Genomic DNA, 23175 nt, shown 5'->3' on the forward strand with positions numbered 1-23175 from the left:
GTCTCAAACTCAACTCAGCATGTGGGCCGCAGAGCAAGATCACAGCCGTTCTGCGGGCAGCACTAGGTCTACAAAAGGCAACTGTTACGCAACACTTTTCTCACTGCAGTTGAAAACAAAAAAAAATCAGTACAACAAGCACAATCGTACATGCAGTTTACTCAGTGTCACAAAACGACCGGAAACTGTATTTCGCATCACAACTGCTGTTAACTAAGCTAATATCTAGCTAGGATGCTAGAGAAATGAAAAATACAAGTAGGTCCCTAGGCTTACTTAATTTTATCCAAAATAGTTTGAACTTCGTGGATTAGTCTGCGGGCCGTGAGTTTGAGACTCCTGATCTAGTGGTAGCAGGAGAGCGAGCTGAGAGAATCGCCCCGAGGGAAAGCACCCATAGCTTTTCATAGAGACACACGTGGGCCCAATGGTGGGATTCAGCCGGTTTGCACTGGTTCGGCAGAACTGATACCTAATTTTTTGTTGAGTTCGGCAAACCGGTTGTTAAAATGGCACTTGTAATCAGGGTTCTCTCTAAGGTGGATCCCTGAGCAGCCGCCCAATGTGGAAATCACAAATTTATTATACATTCCTTACTCTTTCTTAACATTCATCTGCCCAACAGTGTATTTTAAGCTCCCATAGTAATGTTCATTCCGTCCATAGGTGAAAAAAATTTGATGGAACTATATTTGTAATATTTATTTACTCATTTCATAAAAATCATTATACCTTTGATGAAATACCTACCGCATTTTAATTCCCACACATTTGTTACTTCAGTAAACAAACGTATAATGTAAAGAGAAAAAGTGCCAAACAGCCAGGTGGTGACAAGCTGTCATTTGTTTCAGCTTTGTGTGACACCCAAAATTCCCCTGAGATATTATGAGTATTATTTAATATTTTTCATTAATATTTTAAAATTCTTTCTTATAACAATCTAGTTTTGTGTACCTCTTTTATTGTTCTTATTTAAGTATTGAATGCATGAAATAAACTAAACTACCTTTCGGTATATCTTTTTTTATATACTTAAATTGGTCATTACAGCAGAGAACCGATTGTTAGATTATTTCAATCCCACCATTGCATGTGGCTTTCTGCCACGTGCTCACGCACTAATCATGCAAAGTGCTTGCAGCCAGGAAACCAGCGAGCAAACCTAACACAGCTATTTTCCCCACAGAGGGACTGACTGTGTCCGGGTATCCTGTGCCCCTGGCGGTCTGCCCCCCTCAGGACTTAGTGACTTCACCTGGGGGCTACCTTCCATTTTCCCCCTTTACTTTTTTAGCAGGAGACCCCACTCCCCTTAGGTTGCTCAAGACCTGGTAGCAGAGGCCTGTTGACGGGGAGGAAACCTCAGGTGAGATTAAATGCCAAACTTCTGGTGAAAATACCAGCTCTCCTGGGCACAGCCTTACCTGTCTGCAAAGTAGATCTGCTCCACTAGAGTGTTTGACTCCCCAGAGCCAGGAGGGTTGGTGTATGCTTCCCATTCTGCAGGTGAAGAAACTGAGCCCCGAGCGTGAAACACTTTTATGCAAGTCAATGGTAGAGGAAGGTTGTAAACTAGAGTTGACTCCGAATCCTGGGATCTCATCTCAACTTGTCCTGTGCCCCTTACCTCAGGAGTTTGGCTCAGAGGTTGGCCAAGGGTGAGGGCTTTGCGATCAGGAGGGCACGAGTCCAAAACCAGGCTCAGCCCTGTGTGATCCTGGGCAATTCACCTCACCTCTCTGGCTGTCAGTTTTCTCATCTGTAAAATGGGGGCTGATAATAGGACCTCCCCTGCAGGGCTGGGTAGAGATTAAACAAGTTACGCATGCCTGGCCCATGGTAAGCAGTAGCCATCGATGTGACCTCTGGGCCAGTATCTCCAGGCGTCCCCGGGCACCAGAGCCTCTTGAGGCTCCTGGAGGTCCGCCTGCCCTCGGAGAGATGGATTCTGTTGCTCAGAGATGGGGTCTGCGTGTGAACATGTGGAAACGCTCAGATAATTGTGATGTGCAGTCAATAGGAAGGACTGTATAGCAAGCTGCTCATCATGCAGATGGGTAAACTGAGTCTTTGGGAGGCAAAGTAACCCCTGCATGCTCTGGGTTCCTGTTCCTGCTCCTCTAAGACTCTGCTGTCGCTGGTGGCTCGTCCCGGAGGGCACTCCCAGGTGAGCAGTGGCCGCGCTGTGCTGTCTGGGGCACAACCTCGCCTTCTCTCTGGGACTGAGGGACCACCACCCTCCCAGCTCTGCCTCAGGGAGGGCCAGTCTGACCTTGGAGACTCAGTTTCCCCATCTGTGGAGTGAGAGCATTGATGAGATGCTGCCCCATGGGTGGCCTCGCTGCCTCCACGTCTCCAGGGGCCAACAGAAGCTCATGCGCTCCAGCCTTTGGCCCTGGCTCCACATGGCTCTGCCCCTGCTGCCCCAGGCCGGATTTAGTTTCCTGATACACAGGCTCCTTGCTGGGGAATGTGAGGCCATGGACAGCAGAGGACCCATCTGGCCGCCCCCTTCCTGCAGTCCTGGGCTGCCTGGGCATGAGGCCTGCCAGCCCGGAGCCTCTGAGAAAATATTTAGGCAGTAACTCAAGCCTCAGCCACTTGCTTTCCCTGCAAATATGCAATTCCTCACCTGGACACGCTGTGCCCTACGTCCTGCCCCAGGAATGATTCTGGGGTGGCTGGCCCACGCTGCCCGTGTGGGTGGGTGTGAGACACGCGCTGATGGTGCAGAGTCCCCGTTGGGCCTGAGAGGCCTTTACGGGCTGTGCAGTCCAGCCCTGACCCAATGACAGGACTGCTTCCCAGTCTCCTGCCCACGCTTGCTGCACACCCTTAGGGAAGGGGCGCTCACTTCGTTCCTAAGTAGTCCGTTCTGCTTTAGAAGACTCTGCCTTTTAGAAAGATGAGATTTAGTCCCCGCCTGCCTTGGAGGGGGGCTGGGGAGGGGGTTCCCAGCACAGTCAGCTCCCTCTAGCTTTGGGGTTTGGGTCAAGGCGCTCCAAGTTGCTGGTGCCCCAGCACACGTCCAGCACCTGCAGCCACCCTCAGCAGGCCTCTCCCTGTCCTGCTTGGTCTGCACTCATTCTTAGTTGTCACTGGGCAAACCAACCAATACAAAGAAGCATTTATTAAACCCCAATTGTGTGCCAGGCCCTGTGCTGGGCACTGGGGACATGGGGCCACCAACAGGATCCCTGCTATGACAAGGCAGTCACAGTAAAGGTGAACGCGAGCCCCAGAATTGCTGAGCAGAGCCTTCTGTACCATCCAGGCTGCCAGGCCAGCAAGGAAGTCCCAGCCTGGCCACACTGGGACCGTGTCAGTTCTTTTCTGGAAGATTTTAAACACCCAAAGTACAGAGACTAGTATAATAAGCCCCAGAGCCCTGGCCAGGTAGTTCAGTTGGTTAGAGCGTCGTCCCAATATGTCAAGGTTGTGGGTTTGATCCCTGGTCAGGGCACATAGAATCAACCAATGAGTGCATAAGTAAGTGAAACAAGTCAATATTTCTCTCTCCCTTCCTCCCTCTCTCTAAAAATCAATCAATAAATAACACTCTAAAAAGAAAAAACAAAAACAAAAAAACCTGAAACAAACAAAAAAGCAAATAAACCCGAAACTAGTATAATAGATGCACCCTCCAATGTCAGCATTTTCAACTCGAGGGGAAGCCTGTTTCCACCACCTCCAAGTGAGGCTGAGGCCTGGCTGGCGGTTCCACTACTTTGCTCTGCCCCAGAAATCGCCCACTGAACCCCCATCCAATACCAGGCCTCACACTCCCTGGCCCTGCAGGGCCTTGGGCAGCCCCACTCTCCTGCGCAGAGAGAACAAACCTCCTTGGTGGCAAAGCCCAGTCCAGGGCTGCCTGGAGGTCTGTTTCTCCGCTGGCCTTTTGATGGCCCTTCTGCAGGGTCACATTGCAGCACTGGGCCCCCGGGGAGACATCGAAGAGCTTTGGCTCTGCACCGCAGGGCTGGCAGGGTCGGCAGTCTCTTCCCGGTTCACATTCCACTTGCATTTCTCCCCAGAGACACGATCGCTTAGAACCTATAAATCCCTGGCAGGCCTGATGGCCTAAGCGAGTATATAAATCGAGACTTGTAAAAGCATAACAATTCCCCCTGGACAGGGAAGGAGAGGGGCGTGCGCCAGAACTCCTAGCACCAGTCTTGCCCGTGTAATGCCGACCAGCAGGGGCAGTGGCAGGCCCTGGTGCCGCAGGCTGTCCTGGAATTCCAGCTCCACCCTGACTCTCTTGGTTTCAGGCAAGTCACCTCTCTGCGCCTCAGTTCTTTCCTCTGTGAAATGGGACGATCATACTTACTGTAACAATGTCACCGACATCTGCAGGAGTAGTAAGCATGGGATGCAGTTCTTCCAGTGGACTGACAGGATGGACAGAGCGTCTGGGGACCAGGAGGCCGAGATTCTCCTCTGCTGGTCACTGACCTGCTCTGTCACTGGGGGCCTGCCTCCTCTGGAACATGAGGGGGTTGGACCCCCTGCTGTGCGTGAGGTTCTCTAGGACTCCTGACTTTGGCTAACTCCAAGGAGCTCTCCAGGTGAACCCCCCCCCCCCAGCCATCTCTGTGTGAGTATACAGTCACACTTCCTGCCAGTTAGCAGCAGTAATCATCATGCCCCCTGGGATGGCATGGATCCTGCTGCAGTGTCCCTGGCAACGGCCAGAGCTCAGGAGGGGCTGCAGTGTTTTCTAAATAATAGTCGAAGAGAGCCCTAGCTGGGAAGGGAGGGTAGCTCGTCTCTCATCGGCCCCTACTCCATGGGCCCTGCCACTGGTGAGCTCACCTTAGCCTCGGAGGGAGCCCGGGTGGGCATCAGCACATCAGGGCAGGAGGGTCCAGAGTATGCCTAGAGGAGGAGCAGAGGCTCAGAGGAGACCCCAGCAGGGCAGGGGGCACAATCACATTTACAGCTCAGAGTCACAATGAAAACCACGGCTTATTGAGCCCAACGGTGTGTTGGGCTCCAGGCTAGGCGCCTGCCTTCATCTCCAACTCACTTGTCTGTCTTTTCTCTCTTTGTTTCTCTTTGCCTTTGTCTCCTTTCCTTCCTTTCTCTGTCTCTCTGAAATTAAATGGGATCCAAGTGCCGGCTCCCTGTGTGTTCTGCTCATGGCTCAGCCCTTTCCATTATTAATAGAAATGTGTACTCATTGTACAGCTTAATTCTGCTTATCTGGAGTGGATTAAGTGCTTACAATGACATGCAGTATTGATTCCTGAGCACCCCTGTTAAAGGAATTTTGTGACTACCTAATTAGTTACATAAAACCAGTGGGGGCTGGGAGGAGGGGGCACAGGAGCCTGGGTGGGAGTCAGGAGCCTTGGGTCTTCATGCCAGACACTGATGTTCTGAGTGACACTGGGTTATTCCCGCCCCCAGGGGCTTGCTCGGGCCTGCTCCAGGAGGCTGGGGCTGGGAGAGGAGGCAGGAGCCAGGTCACCCCGAGTCTTCAAGGGCTAGGCAGTACAGCGGGTGAGAGCATGTGTCCTGGAGCTGCAGGCCAGGGTTTGAATCCCAGCTCTACTACCTAGTTGTCGGCTGTGCCTTAACTTCACCTTCCCTCAGTCTGTGCATCTGTAAAATGGGGTAAGTGTCAGGCTCCAGCAGGAAAGACGGCCCTCTGACGGGGGCTGCTGAAGAGGGTGAAATGAAGGGACTACCTACAATGATGTGAACAGTGTGTCAGGCACAGGAGGGACAGTGCGGTGCCCTGACGCCCCTAAGAGTCACTGTGCGGAGAAGGCCACTTGACCTTCAGTGGAGGACACAGCCCACTGGGGGAACCAGCAGCCTCCCCCTCCATCCCATGCCCAGCTCCTCATCGGCTATACCCAGCAGGAGCCAGAGGGAAGAGAGCCCGGTACAGTCCCTACAGGTCGGCCCTGGACAGAGAGACACATGCGCCGGGGGGTGACCAGGAGTCGGGAGCTGAGGCACACGAGCACACGCAGGACTGGTGGAGCTGCCCTCACGTGGTTAGGTACAGACCAGGCACGAATCACTCGGCTCTGACCCCACAGGTGGGGCGGGGGCTTTCTGAACCTCAGGTCCCTCTCTGTAAAGAAGGTGTTGACTAGACCTTCCCATCTCACTGTGTCTACCTAACCCAGCCATGCGCTACAAAGAGGGGATAAAAAGGTCGTCCACAGGGCTGGTAGGAGCATGGGGGAGGGCCTGGCACATAGCTCAGCACGTGTGACTCCATTGCTTTGTTTCACTTCAGCAGATAGAAGGCAGGAATTTTCCTTGAGGAATTGTTTTATAAACAAGGTACCTTCAGGGTGACACGGTGAGGTGCACACTGTCCAGGGTACCTGCACCGGCCCGGCTGATGGGCCTGTTCCCAGTGCTCAGTGATGAGGCGGGAGACAGGCAGGGGGCCAGCAGCCCGTGGAAGCCTTGTCACCCTCCGAACTGGCCTCCACTCCCTCTGTCCCTGGCCACTCGGGGTACGGAGGTCTCTGTGTGCAAAGGATGCCGTCTGTGCCCTGGCCTGCCCACAGGTCCCTGCCTCTGCCCCTCACCTTCCAGAGGCTTCTGGGCTCTGTCCCTGAAAGGACTGCCCCCCCGCCCCCCACTGCCTGCCTGGCTCACCCAAAGCCATGCCAGGGCTGGTGCACTGTTCTCCACCCACTGAGAAGTCAGTGCAGGTGGCACAGGTGGCACAGGTCTGGGTCAGATGGATCTGGGCTCAAACTTCAGTCCCAGCCTTGGCCCTCTTGCCTGCCAGTGGGGAGAAACCCGCCTTTCGCTGAGGTGCTGAGCCGAGCGTCGGTGTCTGTGAGGCTCACATGCAGCACGTTGGTGGGGCCCTGGGACTCAGCGCCCACCCCCCGGGGAACTCAGGGCCCTAGCTGGTCTCCACATGGCCTGCGCCCCACACACGCTCCACTACCGTCCTCCAACGGTCTCGTCTCAGCCTCTCGCCTGAGCCACTAAAGCACAACCAGGCCCCCAAGTCTCATTTCCAGTTTTTAATGTTTTTCTTGTAAAACCAAAAATATAAAACTGGCAGGGGAATGGAAAACAAGTTCTGTACACTTTATATACACGAGGTCTGTGATTTTAAAACCATTGGGAGAGAATTAAGGAAGACACAGTCGAGGGAAGGTCACAAGTCACGGATCCTGATGGGCACCTCTGAGCGCCCTGCTGGGACTGCTCCCGGCCCCGCAGACCCGGCTCCTAAGCGCCTGGAGAGCTTTGATCTGACCGCTCGGGCTGGGTACACTGAGGGTGGGAACACAGTGGGTGGGCAAGGTAGCATCTGTGGTGGAGGGTGGACAGGTGTTGGCAGGCCTTCCTTCAGGTGTCCGTGTAGATGGAGGGGATGTGACTCAGGCAGTGGTCAAAGGCCCCATTGGGGAAGAAGCTGCAGTCCTCGGGGCCACTGGACACGACGTCTTCAGATGGCTGTGGTGGCAGCACCGCGGGGCACGGGGCCTCGGCCAGGGCCTCGTAGCCTGTGGGGCACAGGGTCTGGGCTGGAGAACTCGCGGGTTATGCTTGTCGTCTTTTCCCAGCTCCCAGACCCCCCTCTCCAGCCTGTGGTCCCTCATCACAGTGTCCCCTCAGCAGGGACTGCTCTGAGCCCACTGCCCTTCTGGGTGGGGACAGGGCGGGAGGGGCCTGGGGGAGGCACCCTAGGCCTTGCAGTCCCCGGGCAGCTGGGAATACAGGCAGGCTGGCTGGCGGGGCCCATCAGCCAGAGCTGGGCTGTGGGCAGAACGGACGGGAAGGGGGTGTGGGGGTGGATGATCACAGCTCATGGCTGCAGGGGCTGGTCCCCTCCTGGCAGAAGGACCTCAGCCCACCCCGACGTTTCAGGTTTCTCCACCTCACCAGAGACAAAGAAGGGGGCAGCACTCGCTGGGCACTTACTAAGGGCTGGTGAACCCTTATCTCACTGAAGCTTCCCAGCCGTCCAGGGTGATGGGACTCACTGTCCCACTGTGGAGCTGAAGGTGGCTCAGAGGGCAGCCCACTGGTGCAGGCTCGGGTCCCTCTGCAGGGACCTGGAGGGCCATCGTACCCAGTCCCTGCCCTCAGGACTCTGGGCCTGGGCTACTGTCGGGAACTTCTGCAGCTTGACAGGTGGACCCCAGTCTTCCTACCTGTGCAGTGGGTTCAGGCTGAGCTATTCCCGAGGCCCCGTGGCCCCACCTTGTTCAGTCCTGCATGTCTATTCTCTGCTTGGCAGAGGAGATGTGGGCAGCTGGACAGGTCTGGAATGGGTGCTGGATGCGGGGCTGCCACCCGGACAGCAGGGGACAGGGGAGGCCAAAAGAACCCCCTACCTTGGTGTGAGATGCCCTCAGCACGGAAGCAGCCTTTTGACCCCTCAGAGCTACTTATTTCAGGCCTTTCGGCAAAACCAAGAAATCCCACCTTGGGGCTGGGGTGAGGATGGGTCGGTGAGAGACAAGAGTGCTGGGGACAGTGGCCAGTGTCATATTATACCCTAATCCATGTGTGTGTAAACATGGAACACACCCACCCTGAGACTGGTACACATCTGCCTTTGGCACACGTACGTGATGTGTCTACCCACAGACATACTTACACCACACTTGAAACAGTCTGTGCACACGAATGGGGCCACAGGCTGAGGACACAGGCGTGTGCACGCAGATGGGGCATGAACATCAGCACAGCACGTGTGAGCTCACGTGTGTAGACATGAGCACACATGCCCTGTAAACCCCTGACACGCTCACGGGGCTCACACCGCCATGAATCTACCCCTGCTGGCCCCCAGGCACCTGCACACAGCCGTGCTCCCCAGACCCTGCACACAGCCGTGCTCCCCAGACGAGTGCAGAAAGAAGGCATGCACAGACACGGGAGCGTGTGTGTGGACAGGAAACACGGACCCACAGCTTTGTATGTGCTCGTCTGACCTCAGTGCTCGGCCCTCTGTCTCTCTGCCCCCACCCCCAGCTGTCTGGGCCCCCATCCTGCCCAGGCCTGGTAGCTCCCAGCTGTCTGGGCCCCCATCCTGCCCAGGCCTGGTAGCTCCCAGCTGTCTGGGCCCCCATCCTGCCCAGGCCTGGTAGCTCCCAGCTGGCCCTGGGCTGCGGGGCTGACCAGAGCTGAGGCTTAGCTCGGAGAGCTCAGGCGGCCCGACCCATCTGTGCCCCTCTGACCAGATGGGCCTGCTGGTCTGAGCCTGACTCTACCCTGGGCTTTGCACAGCGCCCCCTCACTGGGCTGCTCCACGCCAGCCAAGCGCGTTACCCAGGGAGGCCCAGGGCTCTGGGGGACACAGATGCAGCAGCAGCAGCACGACCTCCAGGCTCAGTCCCTTCCTAGCCATGTGGCTCCTTTGGGCCTCAGTTTCCCCGTCTGTTAAACAGAGATCAGTACTTGTCTCATCCCCTGCTGGATCCCCAGGGCCTACAACTGTGCCTGCACACAGCAGCAGTACAGTAAATATTCAAAAGAAGCATCAACCAGACTGAGCTCTAATCTGATTTTCTCTGTGTCTGCAGAAACCTGCGAGAGGCCAGACACACGTGAGGCTGGGGAGGAAGGCTGACTCTGGGGTCAGGCAGCATGCACACCCCCCTGCTGTGGGGTCCTGGGACCTCTCTGAGCCTTTAATCTCCCCTCTGTAAGGTGGGGAAACTGCCCCATGGGGCTGTCCTGAGGCTGCAGGACAATGGGCATAAAGCACTTCGCACGGGGTTGAGCCTTGGTGGAGGCTCAGGAAAGGGAGGCACGCAGGGAGGGCTTACCTGTGGCAGGTAAAGGTGCGCTGAGGCTGTGGTAGCCATTGGGCCGCAGGGGGTTGAAACCGTGGGCCTCCCCAGCCAGTCCGTCCCCACTGGCTGCCGGCTCAGCCATCCGGTAGCAGTCGCTATAGGGGAAGCAACTCTGGATGGAGTGGAAGCTGCCCTGGTACCCTGCAGAGGGAGGCAGCAGGGGCGGCATTAGCAAACCGAGCATCCCAGGGAAGGGAGGGGCCGTCTCCGCTGCTGCGGGTAGCCCCGCCCCCACACTGTCCTGCCCAGGCATGGTGGGTGTGACTGAGAGAAGGGAGCCCCACGCTGGGAAAGGCGGCAGGGGTCCCGAGTGCCTCTCCCAGCTCCGTCCTGCACCAGAGATGGCCTCCTGTGGCTGCCCCTGACTTGGGTCACTTGAGGCTAATGAGAGTGCTCTGCGGGGAGGGACAACTGGCCCTCCAGCCTCTTCCCCTCTGAAATAACCAATCCCTCACTGCTCCTCCCAGCAGCAGGCTGTTCCCTGCCACTGCCAACACTGTTCCTTCCACTGAGAGAGCGAGCCCTTCCATGCCTTACTGATGGAACAAACTTTTTTTCACACTTCAGAATGAATTTTTTCCAGGAAGTGCCCTTGACTAGGCTTGTGGGGTCACCTGACTCCAGCTCCTCCCGGTGTGGCCCTCAGCACCTGTTGTCATTCTGCTGCCCACCTGCCTCCCCCAGGTCGCTGTCCCATTCCTCGTGCGCACCCTAGCAGGAGTTGGTATGTCCAAAGCTTACCTTGCGGGCTGGGCAGAGGTGGGGGTGGAGGGCTCTGGAAGGGTGGGTAGGGGGGCTTGCTGGGGAGTGTGGGAAAGGGCTGCCCCCCTGGAGAATGGCTCTGGGAGGATGGTGGCAGTGGCGGTGGCCCAAGCCCCTTGAGTGGGCTGACCATGGGCGAGAGGAGGCCGGGTCCCAACCTGGAGAGAAGAGAGAGAGCTGTGAGCAGGACGGGCTCCGGGGGACGTGGGGGACGTGGGGGACAGAGGCATGGCTACCGCTGCTTGCTTCTCTCCAGCAACGGTGAGCTCACTAGATGACCTGCTCTAACTTGCAACAGTGCAATTAGAAAAGGAAGATTTTATTTTTGATCATGTTCAAACTGCAATTAAAGTTTTAAAATCTTATAAGCATTTGAGCCCAAAGGAATCAGTAAAGTAAAACTTCTATCTGGTATTCAAGACGGATAACAAAGTACACTGGTTATAAGCACAACCTCTGGAGAAGACAGAGCTGTGTTTAAAGCCCCATTTGCTCTCACTGGGCACGTGATTTTGGGCAAGATGCTAAATGTCTCCGGGCCTTGGTTTCCTCGCAGGGTTGCTGTGTTCCTACCTGACACACTGTAACTCTCACTGCCCGGAGCTAATACCCGCCAGCCCTGCTGGGTCCCACCCGGACAGCGCGCCGCACAGGCAGCCTGGGCAGTTTCTGGGCAGCAGAACAGCCCCCGGCACGAACAGTCCCCAGCCCCGGAGTCTCCGCCTACCCCTGTGAGAGATGTCCTCACGTCCTCACAGAGAGTTTGCCTAAGTTGTCCAGCCACACAGCACTGACCTACAGAGTTATAGTCAGAGTTATGGTGAGGGTAAAGCAAAATAAAGCAAGGTAGACAGAGCACCAGTACGAGGTCAGTGCTTTCTCAGCCACTCTGTGAATCATCATCATTATTAGGATGAAGGGAAGGAAACTAGCAGGTGCACTTTTAGTGACCTCCGTCTCTGTCCCTGGCCATCTCTCCTCCATCTGCATGCGCCTGTGACGGGACAGTCATCACCTCCTCCGTACAAAGCCAGCGGGGATGCGAGCCTGTCTCTGGACGCTCGTGGCCCGGAACAGGACTGCAGCGCTGAGCTCTGCGGTACCCACTCCCCGCTGAGCCCAGGCAGGCCGTCTCACTGGATGCACATCCCTGTACACCTGGGTTCCTTCCTCACATCGCCTTCCTAAGGGGTGGCAGCCTGTTCACAGGAGCCAAAATGACCCTGGGCTCAGCTGCACTGGGGGCTTTTGGGACCGGGCCAGGGCTCCCAGCCTAGAAAGCCCTGTGTGCACTGCAGAAAGCGGGAGAGAATGGGAACTCGGTCTCCACTGCCTCATTTGCATGTGTGGGTTTGTTGGACCATCACATTAGAATACACTGAAAATTCAATGTCACAGCTCCGGGCGACCTTTGTAGGCTAGGCATGTAGCCCTGGCCCACACTCCAACATATGAAGTGTTAACAGGACAGACCACTGCCTCTCTGAGGAAGCAGGACTCTCTAGAAATGGGGGAAGGGGATTGCGGGACAGGTTGGTGGGCTGTAGCTCTGCCCGGTCCCTGTCTGTTCCCTCCAACCTGGGCATCCCATGGTCACTTACCCTCCTGTGCTGTCACCATTCGTATGTCTGGGGCCCCCACCACTGAGACTGCTCTGAGGGCAGCAGAAGGGGCCTCCACACCGCCTCCTGGGTCCCTGGCCCAGCATCTAACACCCTGTAGGTACACTTCAGCCCCTCGGTTAATGAACTGGACCCTCATCCAGGCTCCTTGAATGAATTATCGATACTGTTGTATCAGTATCTTTAGGCCTGCCGCACAGGGCCGTCCGGTGGGCCAGGGTCTTCTACCGGCTCTATAAAATGGAGCACCGTGCACAAGCCGGGTGCCCTCCTAACCAGTTCTTCTGGCTGAGGCTGGGCCGGGCGTGGCCAGGAGGGTGGAGCCCCCTCGGGCCTGCTGGGTGGTGCCCGTCCTTATGCCCACCCGACCTGGCACCCACACTCCAGCTCTTCCCTGACTTCCTGCTGGCCCACTCCTGCGGGAAGGCCAGCTCTCGCTCCTCTCAGGCACGCGGGGCTCAGCCCTGGGCCTGGCACGCTGCAAACAGCTGATGAATACGAACAAACGGGTTTCTGAATGGCTCGGCCACAGACCCAGAGATTAACGGCACTGCAGAATTAAGGAGAACCAGATCTGAAGGGGGAAAACATGCATTTCCAAAGTTTGTTTTTCCTGTCTCAAACCTGCCATAAATTCACATTTGCCACCTTCACAGCCAGTGAAATTAAACAGAACACGGCTCTCTCCTCGGCAGACTTGGAGGCTGAGGGTATGCTGCTCTACCTGAACCTTTCAAAGGAAAAAAAGATCACCTGGGGCTCCTCTTCTGAGTCATGCAAATGAATCCTAAATCAAATATTTTTGCTCCAATTGGAACCTATAAAAATTAATATAAAACCTCACTGGCCTGGCAGACTTAGGGCTTCATACCTCTTACGGGGCCAGGGTAAAATACCACCCTATTCGGCATCTTCTCTGAGCCAGAACAAATAAATTTGGTCATGAAGTCAGGCCCTCTTAGCATATTTTTGAGTGAATCAGATAATTCTGTCAAGCTATTTAAACGTCCCAGCAAACCACCGGGGAGTGGCGAGTGGCCTTCCCTGTTGAATTTGGCAGGGAGGGGAGGCTGAAGGCCTTTCCCCCTCTCAAGGGCTGAAAAAAGAAACCCATTCAAGCAGGGCCTGGGCCTGGTGTCAGGCGTGAGGGCCCCTCTCTCCCGCAGCCCGGAGGAGCCCGGGCGCCTGGTGGCTGGGATGACTCGAGCCCCAGCTCCAGCAGGCACGGGTGGGCAGCCAGCCGGGGGTCCGTCTCGGTCTTGTCATCACTCTGCCTCTCGTTGCAGGGATTCTTGACGGGCACTTATGCAGGCCGCAGGCAGGTGATGAATGAGGCAGAGCAGAGTGCACAGCCCCAGTGGGGAAAGGCCTCTGTGCTTTATTTTTCTTTGGCTGGAGAAGTTTTGGGCTGGCTGGTGGCTGAGCAGGTGGCCTGAGCCAGTGGGTGGGGGCTGGTGTCCATGGGAGCTGCACCAGGTGACATACAGCATCAGGCTTGTGCAGGAGTCTCACGACCTTCCTCCAGGAGGGCACCTGAATGCGCACTTTAGAGAGGAGGACCTCCGCTTCCGGCAGGGCTTGGTTTTCTGGCTCTCTGCGCCTCGTCGGCGGCCCCTCCGTGGCTCTCCACGCCCTCACCGCCACAGTCTGGCCCTGTTCCACGAATGGCACTTCTGCCCACCCAGGGCTCCCCCAGTGGGCCCTCCTCTCTGCACCGGCCAGAGTTTCCCTCAATACTTCTCCTTCTATGTCACTGATGCCTTCTGGGGGTTCTCCCGCCCCCCAGCAGCCCTGGCTCAGCCTGCCGCCCTGGACACTTCGGCCTGCGCTGCAGCCATCGCGTTCTCATCCCCAAACCTGCACATTCCTGCTCAGAACCCTTCGGAGAGTCCCGTCTCAGGCCTCATGATCTGGCCCCTGTGACCTCTCTCCTGAGCTTGTTGCCCACACAAAGGGTTCCGGTTTCCCAGAACAGCCCAGCTCTCATCCTGCCTGCCTTCAATTTTGCTGTCTTCTTCCCAACCTCTCCCAAGTCCTCCTTACCCTCGGAGGCCCGCTTAGCAGCACCTGCAAGAAGCCTTCCCTGCCACCCTCCCCACCACACTGGTTTCTCCTCTGGGCTCCCCCAGTTGACTCTGCTTCCTCTGCTCAGAGCACATGTCTGTGGAGGCAACCCCAGCAGGTCTGTCCCTCTCCCCTCCTCACAGGGAGCTTCCCCAGGGCTGAGGTCATCCGTGGCAGGGCCTGCCTACACCAGGGCTGAATAAAAGGGTGAGTAGCGAAAGGAGCAGAGGGAGGAGCCGTGGACAGCAGATTCAGAGGTAAGGCCAGGCTGGCCCCAGGCACGGACGTCCGGCAGGCAGGGCAGGCCCGAGGCTGCTGCCTGGAGCAGGGGGGGGGGGGGAGGAGGACAGCTCCGCAGCCAGGCCTTGGGAGATGGATCTGATCAAGCACTGCTGGCGATAAGCGAGAGAGGCAGGGAGGGCAGGAGGCGGGGCAGGGAAAACGGATTCCGGCAGCATCTGAGGCCAGCAATTAGCACTTTCACTGTTTCCAGCCAATTAAGTGGCCACAATGGGAACCACACTGAGTGCAGGAAGGGCCCCTGCACTGGTCCCGCAGTAAGGGCTCCTGGACAGCCTGGGCAGGCGGCAGTGTGTCACAGAAGTCGTGGTCAGAGAGGATGTGAGGCCCAGGTAGGCATTTCTGGAGTGGGCAGCGGAGAGTCTGCTCACCAAATGCACAGCAGGAGCCAAAGAGAAGCCAGAGGGAGGCTCCCAAGGAGGCCTGAGAGTGGCAGCCCAGGGGGGGTGGGGGGGAGGACACAGCACTCCCGGGCCGCCCTGCAGGAGAGGGGAGGGCTCAGGGTGAGGCACCAAGAAGTCTGGGTGCCAATGCCATCTTCCTCGTAGAGTTACTGTGAGGCACCAGTGAAATCATGCGTAGAAAGAGTTAGGTACGGACGCAGTACATAGTTACCATATTTCCCCATGCACAAGACACATCATTTTCGAAAAATTTGGGGTCTAAAAACTGGGTGGGTTTTATACGGTGGTTGTGGCATTTCAAATACCATAGATGGAACCGAGGACAAGACAATATATGAAGACAGTGATTCATCATCAGACACAGATGAGGACAAGCTAACGGATGGGAGTTTTGACAGTGATGAGGAGTTGTATAAAATTTATGATAAATAAAACTTCATTTCAATAACTTTATGTAATACTTTTTTTTTTTTCTTCAAATTTCGGGTCCCAAAATTAAGGTGTGTCTTATACATGGGGAAATATGGTAAGTGCTGCCTAAACATTGGCTATTTTCATGATCAGTAACAAACATTTAGTGTGAGGGATGCCTGCCCTCACCTGCCTCCCATGTAGGTGCCCACTTGCTTCCTTGGAGGAGGGCTGGCTGGCCGTACATACCCATCCCTGGTGCTCTCAGCCGCAGGCAGAGGGGACAGATGGTGGGAACCGGTGGTGGCATCCAGTGGGTGGTGCCTGGAAGGGACATCGTGCGTGGGAGGCAGAATGCCTGATGCGAGCCCGTTATGGGGGGTGATGGAGCCAGGATACACACCTGCAGGGAAGCAAGCAAATGTTGCTGGGCTTCAGCCACTCCCCAGAGATGGCAGTGGACGACCCAGAAGCTGTGTGCCTGCTTATGGAGAGAGTAAGACAAGAAGAGGAATCAGCAAGTTCGTGTTACTCGAAGGCTGGGGGCCCAGACAGTGAGAACAGTGGTTGTACTCTGCTTTGTTCATGCCTTGGCTGAAGGGCTGTGTGCAGAGCTGAGGCCGACCCCGATAGCAGAGTTCTGACAAGGGGCTGTCGGAAGCAGGGCGCGGGCAGGCTGTGTGTGTGTGTGTGTGTGTGTGTGTGTTTGTGTGTGTGTGTGTGTCTTTATTGCGACAGGGGAACTGTACTATAGCCCAGAGCAGAAAGGGGTCCTGGAGTGGCGAGAAAGCAGACTCCGGTTCAGGGCTTGGCTGTACCTTCCAACAGGCCAAGCTGCTAGCGGGTAATGGACAGCCTTTGGCAGAAATGAACGGCCCATCCTCCTGGAGATGTGTTAGCAGAACCTGGATGTCCACCATAAGGCATTCCAAAGAGAGGAGGACTCAGCCAGCTGGACAGCAGGCCGGCCCAGGAGACCTCTGAGAAAGCATGCCACAGATGGCCGTAAGGCTGTACACTGCACAAGCATCCTGACTGAGGGAGGAGCTGGCCATGCTCCAGTCTCTGATTCTACATCTCTAGAACAGTGGTCCCCAACCTTTTTTGGGCCACAGACTGGTTTAATGTCAGAAAATATTTTCACAGACCGGCCTTTAGGGTGGGACGGATAAATGTATCACGTGACGGAGACAAGTATCAAGAGTGAGTCTTAGACGGATGTAACAGAGGGAATCTGGTCATTTTTTAAAAATAAAACATCGTAATTAATAACAGTCACTGCTAATTAAGAATATACTATGGCCTGACCAGGCATTGGTGCAGTGGTTAAAGCATTAGCCTGGAATGCAGAGGACCCAGGTTTGAAATCTCAAGGACCCAGGTTTGACATCTTGAGGCCACCAGTTTGAGCACGGGCTCACCAGCTTGAATGCCGAGTCGCTGGCTTGAGCATGGAATCATAGACATGACCCCATGGTTGCTGGCTTGAGCAAGGGGTCACTGGCTCAGCTGTATGTAGCCCCCTCCCCCACATCAAGGCACATATGAGAAAGCAATCAATGAACAACTAAGGTGCCGCAACAAAGAATTGATGCTTCTCATCTCCCTTCCTGTCTTCTTGTTACTCTTTGTCTTTCTCTCTCACCAAAATAAATAAATAAAAAGCATACTATGTGTAAGCTATTTTTTCACACTAGTTTAACCATCTCAACAACCATCAATAGGGGAGATCCCATTTTAAGATGAAGAAACTAAGCTTTAAGAACTGCAATGAGCCTGACCTGCAGTGGCGCAGTGGGTAAAGCGTTGACCTGGAATGCTGAAGTCGCGGGTTCGAAACCCTAGGCTTACCTAGTCAAGGCACATATGGGAGTTGATGCTTCCTGCTCCTTCCCCCCTTTCTCTCTGTCTCCTCTCTCTAAAATGAATAAATAAAAAATCTAAAAAACCCATACAAAACTTCTTTTAAAAAAAGAACTGCAATGATTTGTTCAAAGTTACAGGGTGGGCAGTTAATCAGTTCTCCCAATACCAAAGGAAAGTCTATTTAGAACTAGGTCCAGCAAATGGCCTGGGGCTCCAGATCAGCTTATGGCCCGGATGCTGGTCAGAAGCCCCTGGTTCAGGTTTCACTGTGGGCTGGCTGTGTGACCCTAGAGCTCTGAGTGGGTTCCGGAGGGGCCCCTGCCTCTTGGCCCCAGTCCTCACCCCTGCCTGAGCGACCTCTGCTCCCCCGCAGCTCCGCCCGTCCCTCCACTCACGGCCTCCCTGGGCCACACATCCTTGCCCAGCTCGGTCAGGAAGGCCCTGGGGAGGATTTCTGTGGATGGGGCTGGCTCGCTCTACTCACTACTCCTGCTAGTACTGCCTCACCTGCCATCTTGAACCAATTTGGAGGCCTGACAGCTCGAACAGCCTACAATCCTGATAAATCCTGCTGCCTCTCCCTCACCAATGCTGACCTCATGCTTCTCACGTCCTCACTGCCCTGGGCCTGCTAAGGGAGGCCTGCCGAGGAGCTGCAGAGGGTTTCCTATGCAGACAGCAGGTCCTTTCTGACGAGAGACAAACTCACGGGAGCTTTCTATAGTCACACAACGAAAACTCAAAGTCACCCTCACCAGCTCCTCCCTCGCCCTCACTCCTCTGTTCGGGACTCTTCTATCCTAACATTGCTTCTATCCTAACATCCATTCCCTGCTTTCCCCAGCCTCTGTCCTGCCCTGGTCCAGGTTCCCACCTGTCCTGCTCCCTGAGGACAAAAACATGGTGGGCTTCTAAGTGTGTAAATGAGGCATGTTGAACATGTGAACCTACAGTGGATGGAAATGAGGGAATCACCACATCATGAGGGGCGGCAAAAGTGGGGACGCCATGGGGCCTGCCCGTCCTCTCCCCAAAACGCACCACTTCAGGCTGTAAATCAGCGTCATCAATCATCAGCCGTGAGCGCTTAACCTCTGGCCCCAACATCTGTTCCCAACTGCGCCTCAGGCATGTGTCGGGCGGTCCGTGGTAGAATCTGGCGGCCGAAGCGTCAGGGATGCAGGACTCCTGGGTTTGTCTGGCCAGTCCTTCCCTCCCTGCTGTGTGACAAGCTGCTTGAGGTCAGGGACAAGCGTGGGGCTTGGCACACACTAGGTGCTCAGTTTGGCAAGGGGTAGCCGTAGCAGCAGGGAGGCGGCAGGCTGTTTGGTTAAGGGCACAGCCTGCAAGCAGACGGCCTGGGTTCAGACCTGGCCTCTGCCATCTACTGGCTGTGGATTCTCAACAGAAAGTGCTTTGACCTCTCCAGAATTCAGCTGCCTCGCCCTGGCCGTGGCTCAGCTGCCTCTACCTGGCTCAGTGGTAGAGCGTTGGCCTGGCGTGCAGAGGTCCCGGGTTCGATTCCTGGCCAGGGCACACAGGAGAAGCGCCCATCTGCTTCTCCACCCCTCCCCCTCTCCTTCCTCTCTGTCTCTCTCTTCCCCTCCCGCAGCCAAGGCTCCATTGGAGCAAAGTTGGCCCAGGTGCTGGGGATGGCTCCTTGGCCTCTGCCCCAGGCGCTAGAGTGGCTCTGGCTGCAACAGAGCGACGCCCCAGAGGGGCAGAGCATCGCCCCCTGGTGGGCAGAGCATCGCCCCTGGTGGGCGTGCCGGGTGGATCCCGGTCGGGCGCATGTGGGAGTCTGTCTGACTGTCTCTCCCCGTTTCCAGCTTCAGAAAAATACAAAAAAAAAAAGAATTCAGCCCTGGCCGGTTGGCTCAGCGGTAGAGCATCGGCCTAGCGTGCGGAGGACCCGGGTTCGATTCCCGGCCAGGGCACATAGGAGAAGCGCCCATTTGCTTCTCCACCCCTCAGCCGCACTTTCCTCTCTGTCTCTCTCTTCCCCTCCCGCAGCCAAGGCTCCATTGGAGCAAAGATGGCCCGGGCGCTGGGGATGGCTCTGTGGTCTCTGCCCCAGGCGCTAGAGTGGCTCTGGTCGCAATATGGCGACGCCCAGGATGGGCAGAGCATCGCCCCCTGGTGGGCAGAGCGTCGCCCCATGGTGGGCGTGCCGGGTGGATCCCGGTCGGGCGCATGCGGGAGTCTGTCTGACTGTCTCTCCCCGTTTCCAGCTTCAGAAAAATGAAAAAAAAAAAAAAAAAAAAAAAAAAAAAAAAAAGAATTCAGCTGCCTCAACTGGAAAGGAAAGTGCATACTAGCATGTGCTGTCTGAGGACTGTTAGTTAATACATGCATGTGTATGTGGTATCGAGAACTGCTCCTGCACATACTCAATAAATGTTGGCTGTGGCATTACTATGAGGTGGGTAAGTAAATACTCTTCTTATTCACCACGTGCCACAACAACAATAATAAATATTATTCTCACTGGGTTTATATAAGTGATCACTTCCAAAGTCACGTTTGTCATCACAGCAGATCTGGGGTTGGGGGAGGGGAGGCTCAAGGCGGAGAAGACACCGCTCACTCACTGTGAGAGCAGGACAGGGCAGACATGCTGTTACTGTGGTGCTGCCTCAGGGACTTTGTTTGCCATCTGCAGCATGGGCTCACTGGGGAATGAATGAGATGATGTTTATAAAGTGATCAACCTAAACAAGTGCTCAAAAGATGGTTATTGCTGGCCCTGGCCCCTCGCCCTGAGACAAGCCCTGGGCTGGTAGCTGCGAGGAGAAGCATCCAACCTGGATCTGCTAAGGACTTAATGATCTCAGGTCCATCCTTTCCCTCCCAGGCCTAAGTCCCCCCAGAGTGAAAACCAGGGGCTGCAGGGCCTCTGTCCCAGGGCAGCTATTGCTCATCAGCCACAGCCCTCTTTCCTGCGGAGCCTCGGAATCCTTCTCAATACAGAGCTCCACATGGTCACTACCAGCTGTAAGGAGCTGGCACTTGAGATAGAAACCTTCATCCCTGGGCTGGGTCACCCCTGTGGTCCCTCTCGCCCTGCTATTTTAGCAACTCTGAGCCGGTGAGAAGCAGCCCGCAGCTGGAGGGAGAGGGTGTGGATCCGTCCTCCTGAGGTGTCCTCGCCCGGCCCGTGGGCCAGTCAGTGCACACACCCTTGTGGAGGGCGGCCCAGAAAAGGGTAAACACCTTCTCTTCCCAAGGCTGTTTTGGTAAGTACTTTGACAGTTTTAAATCTGTTGATACTTCAATGCTAAAAGGAAACAATAAAAAATTGGAAAATAAAAAATGTTTAAAATGGTTGGAGTAATTCAAGAAATCCCAGAAGGTAGGAAGAACTTTCTGCTCTGATACTGTGGTTTCTTGGGGGGAGGGGAGGGGAGAGCACAACTCGGTCCACTGGAATCCACCGGCCACACGGCCCCAAGCTGGGCTGGATTCCCAAGCCAAGCAGCCAGGAACTCCTTTGGGGGCCTGAGACCTGCCCCATGGCTCGTGGCTGTGGGGAGGGACTACAGGCTGCCTTGGCTGGACCAGAGGCTCTGAGCGTCTGGCTGGATGGGCCATTCGGGACTCACGGGTTGGGGGGGGGGGGGGACACAGAGCTTTAGCAATGAGCAGGAAGTGGTTCTGGCCAAGCTGCCCACCCTCTCAGAGCCTTGGTTTTCTCCTCTGAGGTAAGGAATCGTGATGGGGAGTACACAGGGCTTCAAGTCGAGGCCCAGGCCTGAACCCCACAGCAGGTCCTAGCGGGAGTGAAGGCGCTGCCTTAGTGAAGAAGGGGGAGAGGAGGCTGGCGAGATGTGTGCCGTGGCTCTGGGACAAAAGGGAACACAGGGTGTTCAGGGAACTGCATCCAATGTGCCAAGGGTGGGCCAGGAGGCCGCCAGGAGAGCCCAGGCCCCGTGAAGCCTCGAAGGCCAGGCTGAGAGGGATCTTGGCTGCATTCCCTGGGCAGCGGGGAGCCATAGATGAGTGAAGGAGGGTACCCCTCAACAAATCATGTCTCTCGAGCCCCTGGGGGCCCACAGAGCAGCCCTGTGTTCTGCAGGGCTGGTGGCAGCGGAAGGGCCCTCCAGGCTGTGTGCCACACATACCTGGGAGCAGTTCCTGGCCCAAGGCTCGGCCACCCTTCCCGTCGCTGGCAGCCAGCTGTGTGGACGCATGGAGCTGCTGCAGGGCCAGACACTCGGTCAGGACGTCGGCCTCAGTATCAGGGCCCGCGTGCAGCTGGGGAGCAAGCACAGGGAGAGAGGGTGTTAGCACGAGACCGCCTGCCCTCCAGCAACCCTCGCTTCAGGGGACAGGGCAGGAAGGAGCGTGGCCCCAGGGCAAGACCCTTCACCTCATTGTGCCTCAGTTTCCTCATTTGTAAAATGGAGCTAATTGTGTACCTTGTGGAGTTTGTGTTAGTTCAGGTGTGAGAAGCAGATGCTAAGACGGGACTGAACATGCAAGGATTGTAACGGGGAATGCTTATGTGAGAGAGCCGGGCAGGCTGGGAGAGCCCTCAGACCACGCTACAAGTCTAACCCCAAGGGAAGGAGGGAGGGAAAGGACGTTGGTGGGGGTCCTCAGGGAGCCAAAGTCTTCTAGAAGTCAGGGGGTCCCATGTCTCCCTCTGCATCCCTGCAGAGCCTGCCACACTCAGTCACCAGCTCGAGCAGCCCACAGGAGCTAGGGCCTCAGCACAGCATTAAGATGGGTGTCATGGTACAGCAGCCGGGGCCTCCCACAGGCAGCTGGAGGTCTGAGAGGCATGTTCTTGTGGCTGCCACAGCGGTAAATGGATACAGTGGGAGTAAAATACAGTCGGTACAGAGTCTTTCCCTCCTTCCTCTGCTCACTGTCCCACCATCTTCCTTTCCTGGCATAGGTGCAGCAGAAATAGTCCAGGGCTAAGGGCAGAAGACCTGGGTTCAAATGCCACTCCATCTCCTCTTACCCCTGTGTGACACTGGACAAATAACCTCTCTGCACCTCCCCTTCCCTGCCTGTAGCAACAGTAATCCCTTCACCCCGGCTGCTGTGAGAAGGAACTAATAATGGTGGGTGCGAACATGCTTGCTGAACGTGCTGTCCATGACATTGGGCATGCTAGGTCAATATATGGGTGGACCTGAGGTCCTTGGCTAAGAGCAAGGCTGGGCTGGAAAACTCTGTCCAACAACCCTCAGCTGTCGCTTAAAGACGACTAGAGGCCCTGGCCAGTTGGCTCAGTGGTAGAGTGTCGGCCTGGCGTGCAAGGGGTCCCGGGTTCGATTCCCGGCCAGGGCACACAGGAGAAGCACCCATCTGCTTCTCCACCCCTCCCCCTCTCCTTCCTCTCTGTCTCTCTCTTCCCCTCCCGCAGCTGAGGCTCCACTGGAGCAAAGTTGGCCCGGGCGCTGGGGATGGCTCCTTGGCCTCTGCCTCAGGCACTAGAATGGCTCTGGTCGCAACAGAGCGACGTCCCGGATGGGCAGAGCATCGCCCCCTGGTGGGCGTGCCGGGTGGATCCCAGTCGGGCACATGCAGGAGTCTGTCTGACTGCCTCCCCATTTCCAGCTTCAGAAAAATACAAAAAAAAAAAAAAAAAAAAAAGACGACTAGAGCCTGGCACCTCAGAATGTCTTCACCTCTCCTGATGGGGCCAGGGAGGGACTGAATGGGACCCTAGGGACCTTGGGTGATGAGGGTGCATGCATGCACCTGGATGGGAAAGGCCCTCTCTCCCAGGGAAATCCCAAAGCCTGACTACTAGAGCCCTGAAGATTGACTTGTCCAAATCATCCTTTTTCCTGAGACAAAATTGGCCCAAAGAAATCAAGAGCCTTGTCTCATGTCACATAGCAGCTGGGAGTCAGTCCCAAGGGTTTTTTCACCCTCTCAGGCCAGAGTCGCCAGCACTCAGGTTGGGGAAGTCAAGCCCAGCCTCCCAAT

At 55.9% G+C, this 23175-nt stretch overlaps 1 protein-coding gene across 6 annotated transcripts in view; it reads right to left on the reverse strand.

Annotated features, from left to right (window-relative positions):
* Positions 1–7056: 7056 nt before the first annotated feature.
* The window catches only part of GLIS1 (GLIS family zinc finger 1), a 250381-nt gene continuing 234262 nt past the window's right edge, over positions 7057–23175 (reverse strand). For 4 of the 6 annotated variants that reach the window (XM_066376329.1, XM_066376326.1, XM_066376328.1 and 1 more), the window contains 6 exons: positions 21351–21483; positions 19821–19901; positions 15613–15766; positions 10542–10720; positions 9774–9941; positions 7057–7499 (listed from right to left, as the gene is read on the reverse strand). In XM_066376329.1, coding sequence (XP_066232426.1) covers positions 7342–7499; positions 9774–9941; positions 10542–10720; positions 15613–15766; positions 19821–19901; positions 21351–21483 — 873 coding nt within the window. In that variant the 3' untranslated portion in view covers positions 7057–7341. Of the gene's footprint in view, positions 7500–8354; positions 8432–9773; positions 9942–10541; positions 10721–15612; positions 15767–19820; positions 19902–21350; positions 21484–23175 lie in introns of those variants that run through there. The other 2 variants (XM_066376331.1, XM_066376330.1) reach the window with 2 other exon arrangements.

The sequence above is a fragment of the Saccopteryx leptura genome, chromosome 3, assembly GCF_036850995.1.
Source record: "Saccopteryx leptura isolate mSacLep1 chromosome 3, mSacLep1_pri_phased_curated, whole genome shotgun sequence".
NCBI classification, from domain to species: domain Eukaryota; kingdom Metazoa; phylum Chordata; class Mammalia; order Chiroptera; family Emballonuridae; genus Saccopteryx; species Saccopteryx leptura.